The 15,385-nt window shown below is 42.7% G+C and overlaps 1 protein-coding gene across 2 annotated transcripts in view; it reads right to left on the minus strand.

The window, feature by feature from the left end:
• Positions 1-15,385, minus strand: part of Cacna2d3 (calcium voltage-gated channel auxiliary subunit alpha2delta 3) — an 816,591-nt gene that overhangs the window by 79,988 nt on the left and 721,218 nt on the right. For both annotated transcript variants that reach the window (XM_031361417.1, XM_031361418.1), the window contains 2 exons: positions 1,730-1,791; positions 600-644 (listed from right to left, as the gene is read on the minus strand). In XM_031361417.1, the coding sequence (XP_031217277.1) occupies positions 600-644; positions 1,730-1,791 (107 nt within the window). The remainder of the gene's footprint in view (positions 1-599; positions 645-1,729; positions 1,792-15,385) is intronic.

Consider the following 15,385-nt stretch of genomic DNA (forward strand, 5'->3'; position numbering starts at 1 on the left):
TCACACACACACACACACACACACACACACACAAACACACACAGACCCTTTCTTCTGCCAGGGTCTTATAGTCCTGTCTGGCTGGGAACTCTCTATGTAGACCAGCCTGGCCTTGATTTTAGGATCCCCTCCTGCCGCCACCTCTTGGCTGAGTTCTGGGACTACAGCTATACACCACTTAGCCTTTAGTTTTCTTACTTATAAACAGAGGCAATACTTCGTGCCTATTTAACTTGTTCTGATGGCGGGAAGAAGATGAGCATGGCCACAAAGCTTTGAGAAATGTAATCTGATCTTTAAATATGAGTAATGTTCATTACAACCTATAAATAAGACACTAACATCCTAATAGAACAGTCTAGGAAACATCTAAAGCATATGTCTCTGGCTCACAGAATCAAACTATGTGATTGGGGGTGGGGGACAAAACAAATGTCCTCTCTGTCTGTCTATCTGTTTGTGTCTCTCTCCTCCCACCTCTGGAGGGTGGCCCAGAGTAATGTGTCAGGCCTGGCTCTACACACAGCAGCATTCCTCTGTCTAACTGTGCTGTCTGACACTTTCCATTGGCTAGAAACTAGACCAGGAAGATGCCTTACCTCATCATCACAGCTTATGGAGCATTTACCATCCAGGGAGGCACACTGTTGGGGGAAGGAAGCAGGGGAACCATGTTACTTGGTCATTCATCCCAGAATTTGCTGCAGCTGCTGCTTAGCTAAAGAGGTCATGGCTTGTGATGCAGGTACTAGGTGTCATCCAATGAGGACGTTTCAAGATGAGACTTGACCATGTTCTCTAGAGTCCACATGAACTCAGAATCATACTATAAAAGACACAATGTAGGAAGTGCTGGCTCTTTCCCATCCCTCTTAATTTATGTTGTCATTCAACACTGATGGTATCTCTTAAAAGATCTCAGATCTTCTGGTAACAAAAGATATAATTATGTCATTATTTAATTTAAAACTATTTCTCAACGACTTTAAAAGGAAACCCTTGTTTATGTTCTTAGATTATAGTTTCCTACCATATCATAATTTAAGAAATGATAAGCTCCTTATGCATCCACCCTTGAATGAGTCTCTAGGTTGGTTCCATATTATGATGAGTGCACATTAAGCATGTAAGTGCTGGTTTGCCTATAGTGTGCTGATTTCATTTTTGCTAGAAGTATACTTCTAATGTTTAGAACCAGGCAGGTGGAAGTAACTCAAGGGCTACTGTTGAATACTAGACAGATATCTCTAACATGTCTTAGTTCACAGAACACAGCAATGGAGAGGATTTTCCAAGTACAATAGCCCCTTGATGTCCTTTGGCCAGAAAGGTAGATGTATGTCTTGACCAAGCAGGTCAAGATGGACTTCTACAATGAAATAAGAAGTACAAATAACTAGTGGGACATCACTATATGATCAACAGAAAATCACTATGAAAATAACAAAAGGCCCTGATATTAAGGGAGAAACTCCTTTTGTAAAGTTGCTCTCTTGATCCCATAATTCAAATAGTTCCTAGAAGCAAATCCCCTGCTTTGCCCAGCATGTGGTGTCTAACATGCTGACAGCCTGTGTTTTACAGTGAAACGAATGGTAATCCGAGGAGCTGGCAATTCATTTTACAAACATTCATCAGAAATCTGGCACTGTTTGCCCCAGCTATCCATAAGGGGACACCTGTATAACAGCAGTGGCGCTAATGCCTCCAAATACCAACAAAAGCTTACCTGTCTGCTGGCAGTCCAGAACTTCCTTTGGAAGAATTCAAGTTTCATCTGAATGCCGACAGCTGGGACAGATTACAAATAAAAGAAAGCATCAGAGATCCCTTTCAGATTTCAGGTTGTCATTGGTTCTTATCTATAATGGCAAGATTGCTGACATGGGCATACCAGAAATACAAAATTAATAGTGACCCATAAACCCATGATCTTCCAGTTCTGGCCTTTCTTCTTTCAGGTAAGGAAATTTCAAGGGTCCCTGCACTCAGATCTCAATCATAAACTGAAGTCAGTGTTGATGTTCTTTGTAGTGGCATTACTTCAGTGTGCATCTCTAAATTTTATACATTTGTAGCTCCAACACAAGCTGACATTTGTCATAAAAATATCTAGAAGCTAAGTAAATAGCTCTTCCATTCTTTTTTGAGCTATTACTTTCAGAATGCAATATATCCTGCATGGTGTTTGTTTGTTTGTTTGGAGATACAACATCTGAAAGGCAGCTGTCGTGAGGCTGGTGTTTGCAAGAGCCACTTCAGTCTGATGGGACTGGCTGCACTGGCCCCCTAGAATCCAGATTCCCAATCCTCTTCTCCCCTCAGGAGAAGAAGAGAGCAGCTCTGTGTGTCTGTGGGAATCTTCCTAATGCAGCAGTAAAGCCTGGCTGCATTGACAGATATTGAGCGACACTCTAGGAAGTGGCATTTGGTGGGCCCTTTCAATTACAGCATGAGCAGGCTTATCGCATTTCCCTCAAGGAAGTAATATCAACATAATGCAAAGCAAAATGGTCAGGGTCCAAATCCCATCCAATGGTGTTTATACTTTACAGGAGTTCAAAGAATGATAGGTCTGGGTGGATGGGGGCAGAGGGAGATGTACCCTAGTGCAATTTTGCACACTGGTCTGGTGTATATGGCCTTTCCAGGGTTGGGCATGGTGTCTACATATTGCCTGTATGCTATTTATCTTCAACACTCATGGTAACTTCAAACTAAATAGTCACAGGGAACCAAGAAACTTAAAAAAAAAAAAAAATTCCCGGATGATACTGTAGCTAGAATTACAGGGAAAGATGAGGACTCTAAGTAAATCACTATTCATGGTTGGTTCCCAACAGAATGGAAGCTCCTGGAGGACACAGGAGAAAAGCACCCATGCAGGACACCTTCATCTCTCTGCCACATTCATATAGCTCAGACTTTCTGGAGGTGTGGGTGGAGGCATAGTTTTCATAAAAGGCATTTTTTTTCCTTTTATAAAGGGTTTCTGCTCTGTAGTCTTTGATATGGTAGCTCTACAGACCTACAATGTACCAATGAGGTACCTAGTCAGACTACGAGTTGAGTTGCTCATAGCTCTGCCTTGAAGCAAAGGTCAGAGAAAGCCTGAAGAAAACCATTCATGGAGTCTGGGGGACATTGGTAGCGTTTCAAATAAAACCCAACTTTCAAAATACAGACTGGGTCAAACCAGGGTGTGTACAACTGTGCAGGTGGGATTCACTCAGGTATGTAGGGAGCTGAGGGCTGTAACCTGCACTTCAAAAAGGCCTGGGACGAATTCTCTGGTTTTATCAAAGCCAGGCAGTGGCTAAGAGCCATTGACTGCAGAGACGAGGGTTCCAGAGTTGCCATTAGAGCAGGTAACTGGTATCTAGGAGGATCAAGAAGAGTTTCTGCCTTCTACTTCATGGTTCCCTGATGCCTTTCCTGGCCGTAATTTTAATGCTGTCTGTTTAGGCTAAGGTCAAGGTCATGGGAAGCTACAAGGACCCACAGGATGAAAACACAAAAGTTCCTGAAATAGTCACCCCAAGGCAAATCATCATAGTGTCTCTCCTTCCAACAGTTCAGAGTTGTCCTATCTACCTGCCAGCTCTTGTGTTTCCCCAACAGTTCCCTGGACCCTTTCTGAGCACCCTCCCATCCTCTGGCAGGGCCCCCATTCACCTCTCTAATGATTCTAGCTGCTCCCTCCAGGGTGTTTATCCATCCCACATACTTGGAGTCTGCTATCATCTCCCTCTATTGGTCCTGTACCCCAGCTCCTTGAGGCAATTTAATCTTTCCTCATGAGTCAGTTCCTCTGTGCCATTAATCATACAGGCAGGCCGACTTTCTGTGATCTTCCTCCAACAAGCTGCATCCTTGCCCTAGGCCTGATGCCCTAACCAAGACACTGCTTCCCTGGCTCTTTCTTCGCTGGGCCATTCGGCTGCTGTCCAGTGCTCCTAGTATCCTGATGGTAACTTGTCTCCCCAGATGCATCTTGCTATGTTACTGTTGGCTGCTCCCCTGCCTCCTCCTGCAGCATGGCTCTGGCTTTGCTTCCTATCTCAGAATTAGACTTTCAGGGTTTTCATCTAGAGTTTCAAAGACTTCTCTGTGATTCAGAGATTCACAATCACATTGGTGGGTTGAGTTAATGACGGTATGTTCTATGGGCTTCACTGTGCTCAGTGCTAGGTCAGGTGCTAATTGAAATGTGATCATGCACCCTGCCAGCATCCAGCTGAAAAATAGCTACATGGTAAGAGGCAAGCAGGATAGCTACAGGCAGAATACAAAGAGTTCTGGGGTATGACGTTGGCCAAGGGATTTGTATATGTGATGGCACGGAGATCTAACTCAAGGAAGAGATGGGAATCAAGAGGAAACAGGGATTCAAATGGAAGAAACTGCATGGGCAAAGGCACGGAGCCTTTAAGATCACAGAGATTTGAGGATTGAGAAGAGTGGGCACATCAACCTGGGTGAGCAGGGCCAGGGTCAAGTGATAAGAGGCCTTAAGTGTTAGTCCGAGGCATATGAAGGCTTTTCCATAGGCTGGGGATTAGTTCAGAGCCAAATCAAGCTTCATTTTGTAAATAAAGTTTTATTGGAACAGTCATTTATTTACATACTGTCTGGGCCTATAATGCCAAGGTTGAGGAATTACAACAGAGACGGAATGGCCCACAAAGCCTAAGCATGTACTTTCTGTCCCTTTACAGTGAAACACTGCTGACATTTGCTGTAGGTACTACTAGAGATCTTTACAGAAACAGCAAGGCCAGCTTTTGAACATCCACTCAAAGCATGTAGAACAAATGCTAGGCAAAGGGCCCAAACAGTGGGCAGCAGGACAGTACACAAACTTTGGCCAGTGTGCATACAGCTCACCATTTCTTGAGCATGGAAATGATTTAAAGTACAAACCAAACAATAAAAAAATAAGGGTGAAGCCTGAGGCCAAGCATCACTCTGTCTCCTGTGTTTTCTTCCACAAGTTTTTCCTTTTCTACTTTTATCAGAGAAAGTGTTTTACCTCGGTAAGGCCACCCCTTACACCATTCTTCACGACCTAAGTGGAACCTGAAATATTTTGCCTGGCCATCTGTTTGGTTCTTTCAACAACATTTCAAGCTCTAGTAGTGTATTCTGCTTCAAGTCAGTCTTGCTAATTTAATAAGGGAAACAAGGGCAGAAAATGCTTTAGTGAAACCCAAATCCCAAGGAGAGCGCAGAAAATAAAAACACTATTCCATGGGTTTGAAATTTTTTAGACAGTCCAGAAAATCATGAACATATTTTCCTGGAGTCTGTGGTATTCCTCACTTCCAATTGATTAGAACGTTCCAGGGCTCCTAGCTCGTAATCTCCGTCATGAGAACACAGGTCATTTTCACATACGACACTGAACATGCCCCAAAACAGTATTTTATACCATTCTTCCCAAAGTATCTTCCCCCCAAAAAATGGCTGAAAAATCTATGGGTAGTCTTTAGAAATCAGCAAAACATCCCATTTGCTGTTAAGAGCATTGTCATTATGAAGAGTTCCAAGCCTATTCACAGGAAGTACTCAGACCTCTCAGGCACAAGCATCTCTTTGGATTTGAACTCTCCAGGTGATGGCTCTTGCAGCACTTGTCATTGTTGCAAGAAGACCTGGGTACAGGTCAACTCAATACCTTACAACTGAGACCTTCCATGGATACCTTCCTTCTAGACTTTTCTCTTTTCTCAAACTTGTAGCTTCTACCCCCTTTATGTACTCCCATCCTCTACTTCTTGTTTCTACTTCTATCAGAAGCCCAGTAGCTGCTAGGTAGGAGGTATGTTGTCATCAAGATGCAGATACAATAGGCAAGGGCTGGAGGATGTGGAAGGCTATCCAATCATCACTGAACAGAACCAAGTTTGGAGTATCAGAGGCCACCACAGGGCATCACTCATGACCATCAAATTACTAGAATGCCTATGATTCATTCACTTGAATATAGGAGTGGCAGCTACTTCTGGTGCTCTGATTCTGTGCTATCCAAATTGATGGCCATTGATGATGTGGCTATTTTAAATGTACCATTTATCATTGAGTTCTTTAGTTGCATGAATCACATTTTAAGAGCTCAATAGCTTTGTGAACCTAAAAGCTGCTGTGGTCACTATTCCAATCTAGAACACTTTTGCCTTTGTGGAAAGTTCTATTGGACAGCAATCACAAGAGGAATGGAAGGCGATGTTCTATGAAGGCCTGCCCATATTACCACTACCTAGATGTGAAAGAAATGGGGATGGGCATATGTATGGAGGGCTCAGAGAGTTCAGATGAGATAGGACTGCCATCATGACCCAACTTGGATCTGCAAAAGGAAGTTGTTAATTATCTTGAGAAAACCCCCAAAGAAATTAATGCAATATGCTCAATGTGGCTACCACCCCCAAGATTGATTTCCTTTGCTTTATAAAATTTGAGGATACAAATTACATTTCCAGTGCTATTATATTCAAATGCACTCAAGATGAAATCATGCCTGCATCTCATATCACATTAATAGACATGCATTCAAGTGTAATCTGAAACTCACCAAGTAACAATGTCACATATAAAATTAGAAATAAAATAACATTTTCATATTGTATTCATTTAGAAATCATTTTCTGCAGGCTGGGCCTCAACTTGCAATCTACCCCTAGGAGCCCAAATCCGGTTTATAAAATAGCATTTACCATGCCTGGCATGAAAGCTTCAACAAACACCCATGTTTCCAAACATGCCCTGCCCCTCCAGCCATAGAATATGTTCACATGAACTTGGAAGACTTATCCAGGAGACCAAGGAACATCCCAGAACTGCCAGTGATTTATAACCAAAGTGTGTTGCTAGAGAATTGTTTGTGAGCCCTGTTTCTAAGACTACTGCTGTGAGCCCTGAGGACTTCATGTTACATTTTTTTCTCCACATGGAGAGTTTCACTGCCTCATTTCTGGGGACAAAAAAAATAAATGTGAGTCAAGGATAAGACTGTAAAACATGAAGTGTGTTATAATACTCTCATGGGCTCACAGTGTTGACTACCTTAATGGCAAAATGTATCACCAGGCCTTTGATTCTCTTATATTTCAGAACCAATGCACCTTTGATGAGAGTTATGTTGAGACTAAGCAGAAAACCTAAGTATGATAAATCCAAGCTGGCCCAAACGTTCAGTAGAGTGTCATATTGGGGTATAGATGCTTTACAAAATCACCACTCCAAGCAAGCTCTTCAGGTGGATCATTTTCCTTGAGAAGTATTGAGGAGTGTCCCACCGTCAGACCAGGTCAGCTGCTGCTCTGGAATGGTACATGGCCAGTAAGTGGCTGGATGAGTCAGGGCACAGGATAGAAGCGGACCATTAGCGCCACCATGGCAACCACCCACTCTGTGTGTTCACTAGCCATGCATTCAGTCATGGAGATTTTTAAAGACTTGGGCTTTGCTCGACAGTGCAGTATGTGTGTGTGTGGGGGGGGAGGTACAGGGGGAGATGATCATTTCTTTCTGGCTCACAGTGGTAGTCACATCCTGAAGCTTCTCTGTGTTCATGTGGCCACAGATGGAAGAATACTAACAGATTTCAGCCAATGAGCAGAGATCTATGATAGGAAGCTGCCTGTTCAAGAAAACAGAAGTAATAAATAAAGTAATAAATGCGACCAGTGTGGAAGGTTTCCTCTCCCACCTCTCCTCGCTACCTCTCTCCTTTTGAGAGTAGACCTTTGCTTTCTGGAACCAAATGCCCACCCAGATTTTCTCCTATAGCAAAACAGCCCCCTGCTGGTTAGATTTCTCATACAAATTGATGGCTCATATGACTCTTGGGTAAATAATATCTCCTGTCCAGTCCCAGCCCACACTTGGGCAGTGTCTCTGAATTGTTATCTTTGTACACAACAGCAAAGACTGCTAGCTGTGATAGGAAAAAAAGTAAAAAGTCAGGCATCCTGGGATTGCAACTTGCCTTAATTAACAGTCCACCACCGTGATAGTTGCTAGCCAAGCCACATTTGTTTAAATGTTTTCTTCTGTTTGTTTTCAAAACAGTTAATTGCAAGTAGAACTAACAAGGAATCGGAATGCTGCTTCTTTGGACTATTTCATGATTAACCCAGGCTTTGGAACAGGGCCACTAGTGGCACTGGAGTGTTAAAGGACAGAACTCTGACCTTTGCTACATCAGTGCAAGATCTGTGGATGTCCAGAGAAATGACTTCCCACAGGAATAACAACTGAAAACTATAATGTGAATTATGACATAGCTCATCTGCAAAGTATTTCATGTGAAGACTTTAATGAATCGCATGATGGAATGTTGGGCAGAAAAAGACAACTGAAATCCTGGGACTAATTTGGGTGAAACTGAGAACAGAGAACCCATGCAAAGATGAGGGGGAAAGAGAGGGCAGCTGTTCTACTGTCCCCCTGGGTGTCAGGCTGACAACCTAAGAGCTTTCTTAATACTGTAAGTGAAGGAGACCAAGTATCAACAACCTTTAGAAAACTACAGATCGAAGCAATATGCGTTCATCACAACCTTAGTAAAGTCTGGGAACTCAGTGTTAAAGTTTGGTATTATTTCGGAAACAAAGGAGAAATCTCATAGAAGCAGACACTCCATATAATTCAGCTGATGCCAAATGAAGAAACAGAAAGATAAAAGGGGAGGATGCGCTTTGACTATTAGCCTCCTTACCAAATGCATAGTTCACTTCTGATGTATTCCCTGTGGTATGTGGGAGGGAAACTTTCTCATACACTATAGTAATGTTTTTAAATAACAAAGAGCTGTGTGATGTTTGTCTGGGCTGAAAGGGAGGGAGGAAAAATGGGGCTCATGTTATCCTTCGATTGACAAGAAGATTTTCTTTGAAGACTCATAGCTGTGCATGTCTCTTTTAATCCAGAACTTTCCCTGCCTACTGTCTGAGCCTGGCTTCTGGGGACATGTGGAGGAAGGCCAGGTGTCTTTGGCTCACACATTTGTTTCATGACCACTTTTCATTGTGGTCAGGGTTTCTTGGGAACAGCCACCTTTAAGCAGAGTCTCACAAATGGGAATTATACATGTTTCCTCCATTTGGCTTCTAATTACTTGACTGAATCAATGTTGAAAAGAATTAATAGGGCTCATGGAATGGAATAATAATTGTTTCTTTACCCCTGAGGTAATCTGGAAGCATTTTCCAGACTTCATTTGAAGAAACCTATATTCCCCCAGCTTTCCAAGGTTGTTAGACCTGGCATTGAATGGGTTTTGTCAGATTATTTTATGCTCACAAAACTCTTCAAATAATATGATTTCAATGAAGATTTCAAGGCAATTCATTAAGAGTTGATTCTCAACCCTTCACCCTTTCAGAAGAAAACACTTGGGCCTCAGGTTTCATTGTATTTTAATCGAAACTACACAAATCAATGCCTATTAAGAAAATTATAAGCTTCCACATTATAGCTCCCTAGTCAATAATTCCTATTAGGTCACCACCTAATAACATTCACCAAAGACATTGTAATAGAACCAGGGGTCAAATTTCCCAAGTTTTCAAAGCCCATAATACAATGCTCACATGCATTTGCCAAACACCTCTGGGCTGAACATTTGTAACTGTGTTTAATACAAAGCAACAGTAAAATATCCTCATGGGCAGCCTACAAGGCTGGGAGAGATGACACAGTCCTCCAATTTCAAAGCTCATGTTACAGGACACATGGAAGGAAAGGGTACTTGACTAGACACACTTCCCTCCTGGAAGAGCCTTTGGGTCCATTGCAAAGCTTCCAAACTCTGGTTCCCTTTAGGGATGTGTAGAACATACGGTAACTTATGCTCCATCCCATGCCCAGTGGGTGGAAAGTAAGTCCAAGTGCTCAACTCAGTTGGTGCCTTGTGGGGATGCTATTTAGATGTTCCAAGTTATTGACATTGCAGCAGAAACTGAAAATTTAGATTTACTAGGAAAAATGCACTGTGAATAATGTAAAAAATTGCCAAAAAAATAAATAAATAATTTTTGACTTGCAAAATCTGGTAACCAGAACCCAAAGGTCACATGGTATAACAGAAGGTAACCTACAGCAGCCTCTGAGGCAATCAAAGTCCCTGAGAGGGCTAAGACAGTTTTCATCAGCAGCCTAACTCAGGATTGGGAGCCAAGGACACCGCTATCAACATGACTCCAATGATGCAAATGATAGAAATAGCTGTTCCACCAAATAAAGTTCTTATCCAGAAAGAGAAGGTACATAAAAATATTTTTAAAAGAAATTTACCCTAAAACATTATATTTAAACAAGAGATTGATGTAACAGCACTTCTTATTAGGATGGTATGGCTTGACAGGGAAACTGCCTATTTTAATCTTGGTTTACCAAGATTCACAAAAAGGCTCACTTGTCTTGAAATATCCCACTGGTGGGGATTCTGAGCAGATTTTCAGACCTTATAAATATCTGCTTCCTCTTTCAGATAGACTAAGGGTATGCTCTTACAGTAGTAATGAACAATTGGACTGTTAGAGCCACAGACCATTTTGATGTTCTTGTCAATAGTTCCAGTAGGTTAGTTTTCCTTCCTAGCATTCATCAAGGGCTAGCATTAAGTTACAGCATACAACACTTACTGTTTTGATTCTCTTCACCAGCTGTTGGAGTGTTGAACTTGTGGTTGGAGAAAGTGTGAGTCAGGGAGGCAAGAATGTTAGCAAGGTAAGCTAAGCATAAGAGGATACAGGGTTCCAGCCCTTGTTCCTAAGTTCTCCAACGTGGTGGATATGGGAAAACCTGTGTTCTTCTATAAAGCATCAGAGGTATTGACTTCAGGCAAAATACAATGCCATCTCCTGCCCTCTGTAATACATGCCACCAACTTGAAAGCTCAAGAATTTTAGTTTGGTGAATTCCTGCATGCTTTTGCTTCCATATAAATGAACATACGGAACATTTCCCACTGCTCGGCAATAATAGCTCCATATTCTGTAAGTCATTCCATAATGAAAATTAGCTTATAAATCAAGCTGTGAAATTGAAAACACAGGGCCTAGGGAGTGATGAGCTCAGCAGTTATGAGTACCTGCTATGCTTCCAGAGTCCTTGAGTTCAGTCCCAGCTGTCCATATTGGGTAGTTTACAACCATTTGTAAGCCTTGTTCTCGGGGACCCAACACCCTACTCTGGTTTCCATAGGTTTCTGCACGCATAAGGTGCACATAATATCATGGACACACATATTTACACAATGAATAAATCTTTTAAAATTGATAGCTCACAATAGTAGAAGTATTGCTAGCATTTCAGATTTGAGATAGAATCTCACTACGTAGTACTGGCTAGCCTTGAACTTCTAATCCTCCTGAGTGCCCTGAGTTTAGAGATTTCAAATGTATGCTCCTTTTCTTCTACTAGTAGAGTAATTGATACTGTTTTTTAGGCATTCTACCACCTGTCAGGCATCATTCAGAAGCCATCATTGACAATCTTCAGGATGCCTGCAGAGACTATTGCTCCCAGTCATATGAGACTCTAAGAAGACCAAGAAGCACAGAAGGGAGTCACATGTTGAAACTCTTAGAAAAGAGCATGGTCTTTATATTTGATTTCTCTCATCCAGTGGAATCTAAAGCTTACCATGGAAGTCTTTATTGAAGAGACAGGCTCCCTGGTATAAGTGCAAATTCACAATAATCCTGAAGACCAGAACAAGAAAGATGGAGAGAGCATTTTAGGTCAAATGCAAAATTCTAAGCTGGCAAAATGGAGAGTAGGAGAACACATGTCCATCTGTGTGCTGACGCAAGTGACAAAGTTGAATGTCTCTAGTTTTTACAAGACAAGGACCGGGACTTAATAAGGAAGTGCAAACAAAGCTGGTGATCATTCTGGAGATAGCCTGTCATCAGCAGAATTGCCTTCTTGGTGGTGGGTCAACAAGACCATCAATTTCTATCTTTATCCAAAATCTCCATTTCATTTACTATGGAAAGGATGACTACACCAGAGTCAGCCAAAGGAGCAGCATGTATGTATGGGCTGGGCCTGCTTCCCTCTGGCCATCCAGAGTCTCCAAAGTCAAGCACCTGGGTGGCAGATGTGTCCAGCTGCAAAAGAGCCTCCCAGAAGAGCTGCACACAAGGCAACTGAGTCGGGAGGGAGGAGGGCACCCAGATACATTAACAAGAGGGGCAGGCAGTGTTCTGGAGTAATCAAGCACACTCTTTCAAACTTCCTGGAATCTCAGGACCTTGGGAATCAGCCCTGGAGTGATAGATACTAGTTTTGTCCCATAGTTTAATCAGTCAGATGCAGAAACTGGAAAAGCCATCTCCTGTCATTAAGAGATTGCTCCTAAACACATGCTTGGCAGCATGTAGGACTTTCCTCAGAGTTCCTCCAACAGTCTGTACTGAGAAGATCTCCTGAGGTGGATGGCGGGGAAAGGTTGGACCTTCATTTTTGATGGGCAGGCAAGTCTGAACCTTTGTAAGTAAGGACCACACCTAAGGGCCCTGCTCAACAAACAGGAGTCCCTAGGAATGAGTTGGATATCTGATGTCTATGTCCCTCAACTTTCTCCATTTCCCAAGGATTCCCCTAGAGCATCTGAGGCCTGAGGAGACTTTAAATAAAAACAGAATGAAGGAAGGAGTAAGCCAATATAGGGCAGTCCAGCCATGAGGCAGTTAATCAGCTTCCTTTCACGCTTTCTTCAGGATAAGAGTTGGATACGCACTTGTTACCAGCATTCTTTCTCCCAGAGTTTCCTGGCACCCCCTGGCTCTTCTCCATTCCCTCAACTAAAGCATTCCAGGCTGCTGGCCTCCGGGAAGGGAGGACACAGAGGAACTCGGGGGCCAAAGGAACTAAATCTGAGCTTTTGAGTCTTTAAAGCTGAGGCCCTAGGGAGCCTCAGGACAGGAGAGAGAATAGAGGAACTACTTAGGCCCTTCTGGTATTCCCCAGCCAACCTCCAGGTCCTGCTGAGGTTGCTGGGCAAGAATGAGAACCTGGGCTGCAAAGGAAGATGTTCCAAGGATAGGTAAGGGACAGATGACTGATCCAAGGGACAGATGTGTGTTATACTGTGCCCACTTCCCACCCTGAATGGAACTTGAAATATAGAGGCAATTACTCTAGAACTCATACTCATTTATCACTGAGAAGGCAACAGGACCCCTGAGTTTCCCCTCTATCATCCTTGCTATTGCTGGACAGGAGACAGTTATCCCAGAGTCCCCAAACAGACAACTCAGAAGGAGGAGGGTCTCTGCCCAACAGGCTTGTCATGGCGATGCCCCAGAACAGCCAAGTGACTCCAAGGTGACTGTCCCTGGAATGAGAAGGCCATGCCACTGGCCTGAGTATGGCCTGAAGACATAAGACCAGATGGGCCTGGGTGACTCAGGAAATGCCTGTGTGATTAGATGTTTAAAGAGTCTTCTCCCCCTTCAGCTTTAGATGCGCCTCAGAGGGAAAGAAAAAGAGAAGCCGAATCCACTGAGAGTGCAGATCCATCAGAACAGCAGAGGCTTCAGATGGAAGCTAAACAGAGTTCTGGTAGCACTCCATTGAATGAGTACTTGAAAGTCATGGTCATTAATTGTTCATGATATTTAAAAAACAAAGAAAACAAAAAGATCTTTTTTGTTTGTTTTGTTTTGTTTTTTTGTTTTTTGAGACAGGGTTTCTCTGTGTAGCCCTGGCTGTCTCAGAACTCACTCTGTAGACCAGGCTAGCCTCGAACTCAGAAATCTGCCTGCCTCTGCCTCCCAAGTGCTGGGATTAAAGGCGTGAGCCACTATCACCCGGCTCAACAATAAAGTTCTTAACTAAGGTGGGTAACCTCAGAGCAAGACTCAGACAGGTCTTAGGGCCCTTCCTATGGCTACTCCAAATTAACCCCCAAAGAGACCCAAGAGAAGCAGCTCTGACCTTCCAGTCCCTAAAATACTGCGATACCAAAGGGCTGCAGAGAAAGTAAGAGCACATCCCTACTGCTGGCTTCCATGTCCACAGACAAGCTAAGAAAACAACAAATCCCAAAGTTTAAACCATGCTCATTCTGTTGTTGTTTTCATGGAAACTAGACCTTTGGCTTGGGACAAAAATCTTCAAAAGAGAAAGGATCATGGGCATTCAACTATTCTAAGGGGTGATTTTTTTGAGAAAATGGAGTTTTCTCAGAGCCCTACTGTAATGGCTGACACTTTTTATGTATCCATGGACACCTGACTACTATGTGACAGAGTCTCAGATGTGTTCAATGTTTTTCAATCAGTCCAGAATGTTCTATAGGCGGGGGAAAGCAGAAACATCTAACAATGTCATTTAGACATTTAGCACTGGACATTTAGCACTTTTTTAAAAAATAAAATACTATTTTTACCAGTTTTTGGAGAGTTTCATGTCCACAGTAGATTATGTACCTGATCACATTTACCTTCCACTTCTCATTTTCTTAGGCACAATCTATATCTGTTACCTCATATCAGGGAGCTCATTAGATATTAATAGCTAGCACTGAGAAAGTAGTGAAGAGTCCTTAGGGTCCTTAGGCCACAGTGTGGCCTGGATATTATCACCCTTAGCTTTCATTGAGGACATGGAGGTGTCTGGAGGGTAGAGCTTTAGGATGGATTATTGACACTTCCCATCTGGAAACACAAAGGGATGCCAACTAGACCAGAATTTGAGCTCACATCCTTTTGACTACAAAGCAGATGCAGAAAGCTAGCCTGTAAAATGAATAAGTCATGAGGAGTCACCTACAACCACTTACAAATACTATTTGTAGGTATGAAAAGATGGGTCAGGATATAGGTTTAGCTCACAAATACTTTCTTCTAAAGATTTGTTCTTTTTTTCTAACCTGTGCAACCTAATCTGGCTTCAGAATAACTATTGAGATGATTCAGGACAGATCTGAATCATCACATTTAACCGTTCAGCAGTCAGCAAGAGAGAAAAGAGTTTCTTGATCTTAATGAAAAGGTAGGGGACTTGGAACTGGCTCTTTTGGTAACACATGAAGATCTGAGTTAATGTCCCCAGCTGGGTACAATAGTCATGTCTGTAACCATACTTCTGCAGAGTGGAAACTGGAGAATCTAGAGCTCAGTGGCCAGCAAGTCGAGCCAATGAGAAAGCTTCAGGTTCAATGAAAGATTCTGTCTCAAAACAAAAACAAGAGGGGTAATGGAAGAAAGCTTTTGATATCATATTCTCTAATCTTCACATGTGCACCACCATGTGCACGCATGTGTGTGCATGCACTCACACATACACACACATACACAGGCACATACAGAGGAAAGGTAGAGATCACTGAGTGACTTAGTCAGGGCCATGAAGGTCCAAGGTCCAA

Source organism: Mastomys coucha, unplaced genomic scaffold, assembly GCF_008632895.1.
Source record: "Mastomys coucha isolate ucsf_1 unplaced genomic scaffold, UCSF_Mcou_1 pScaffold9, whole genome shotgun sequence".
NCBI lineage: Eukaryota > Metazoa > Chordata > Mammalia > Rodentia > Muridae > Mastomys > Mastomys coucha.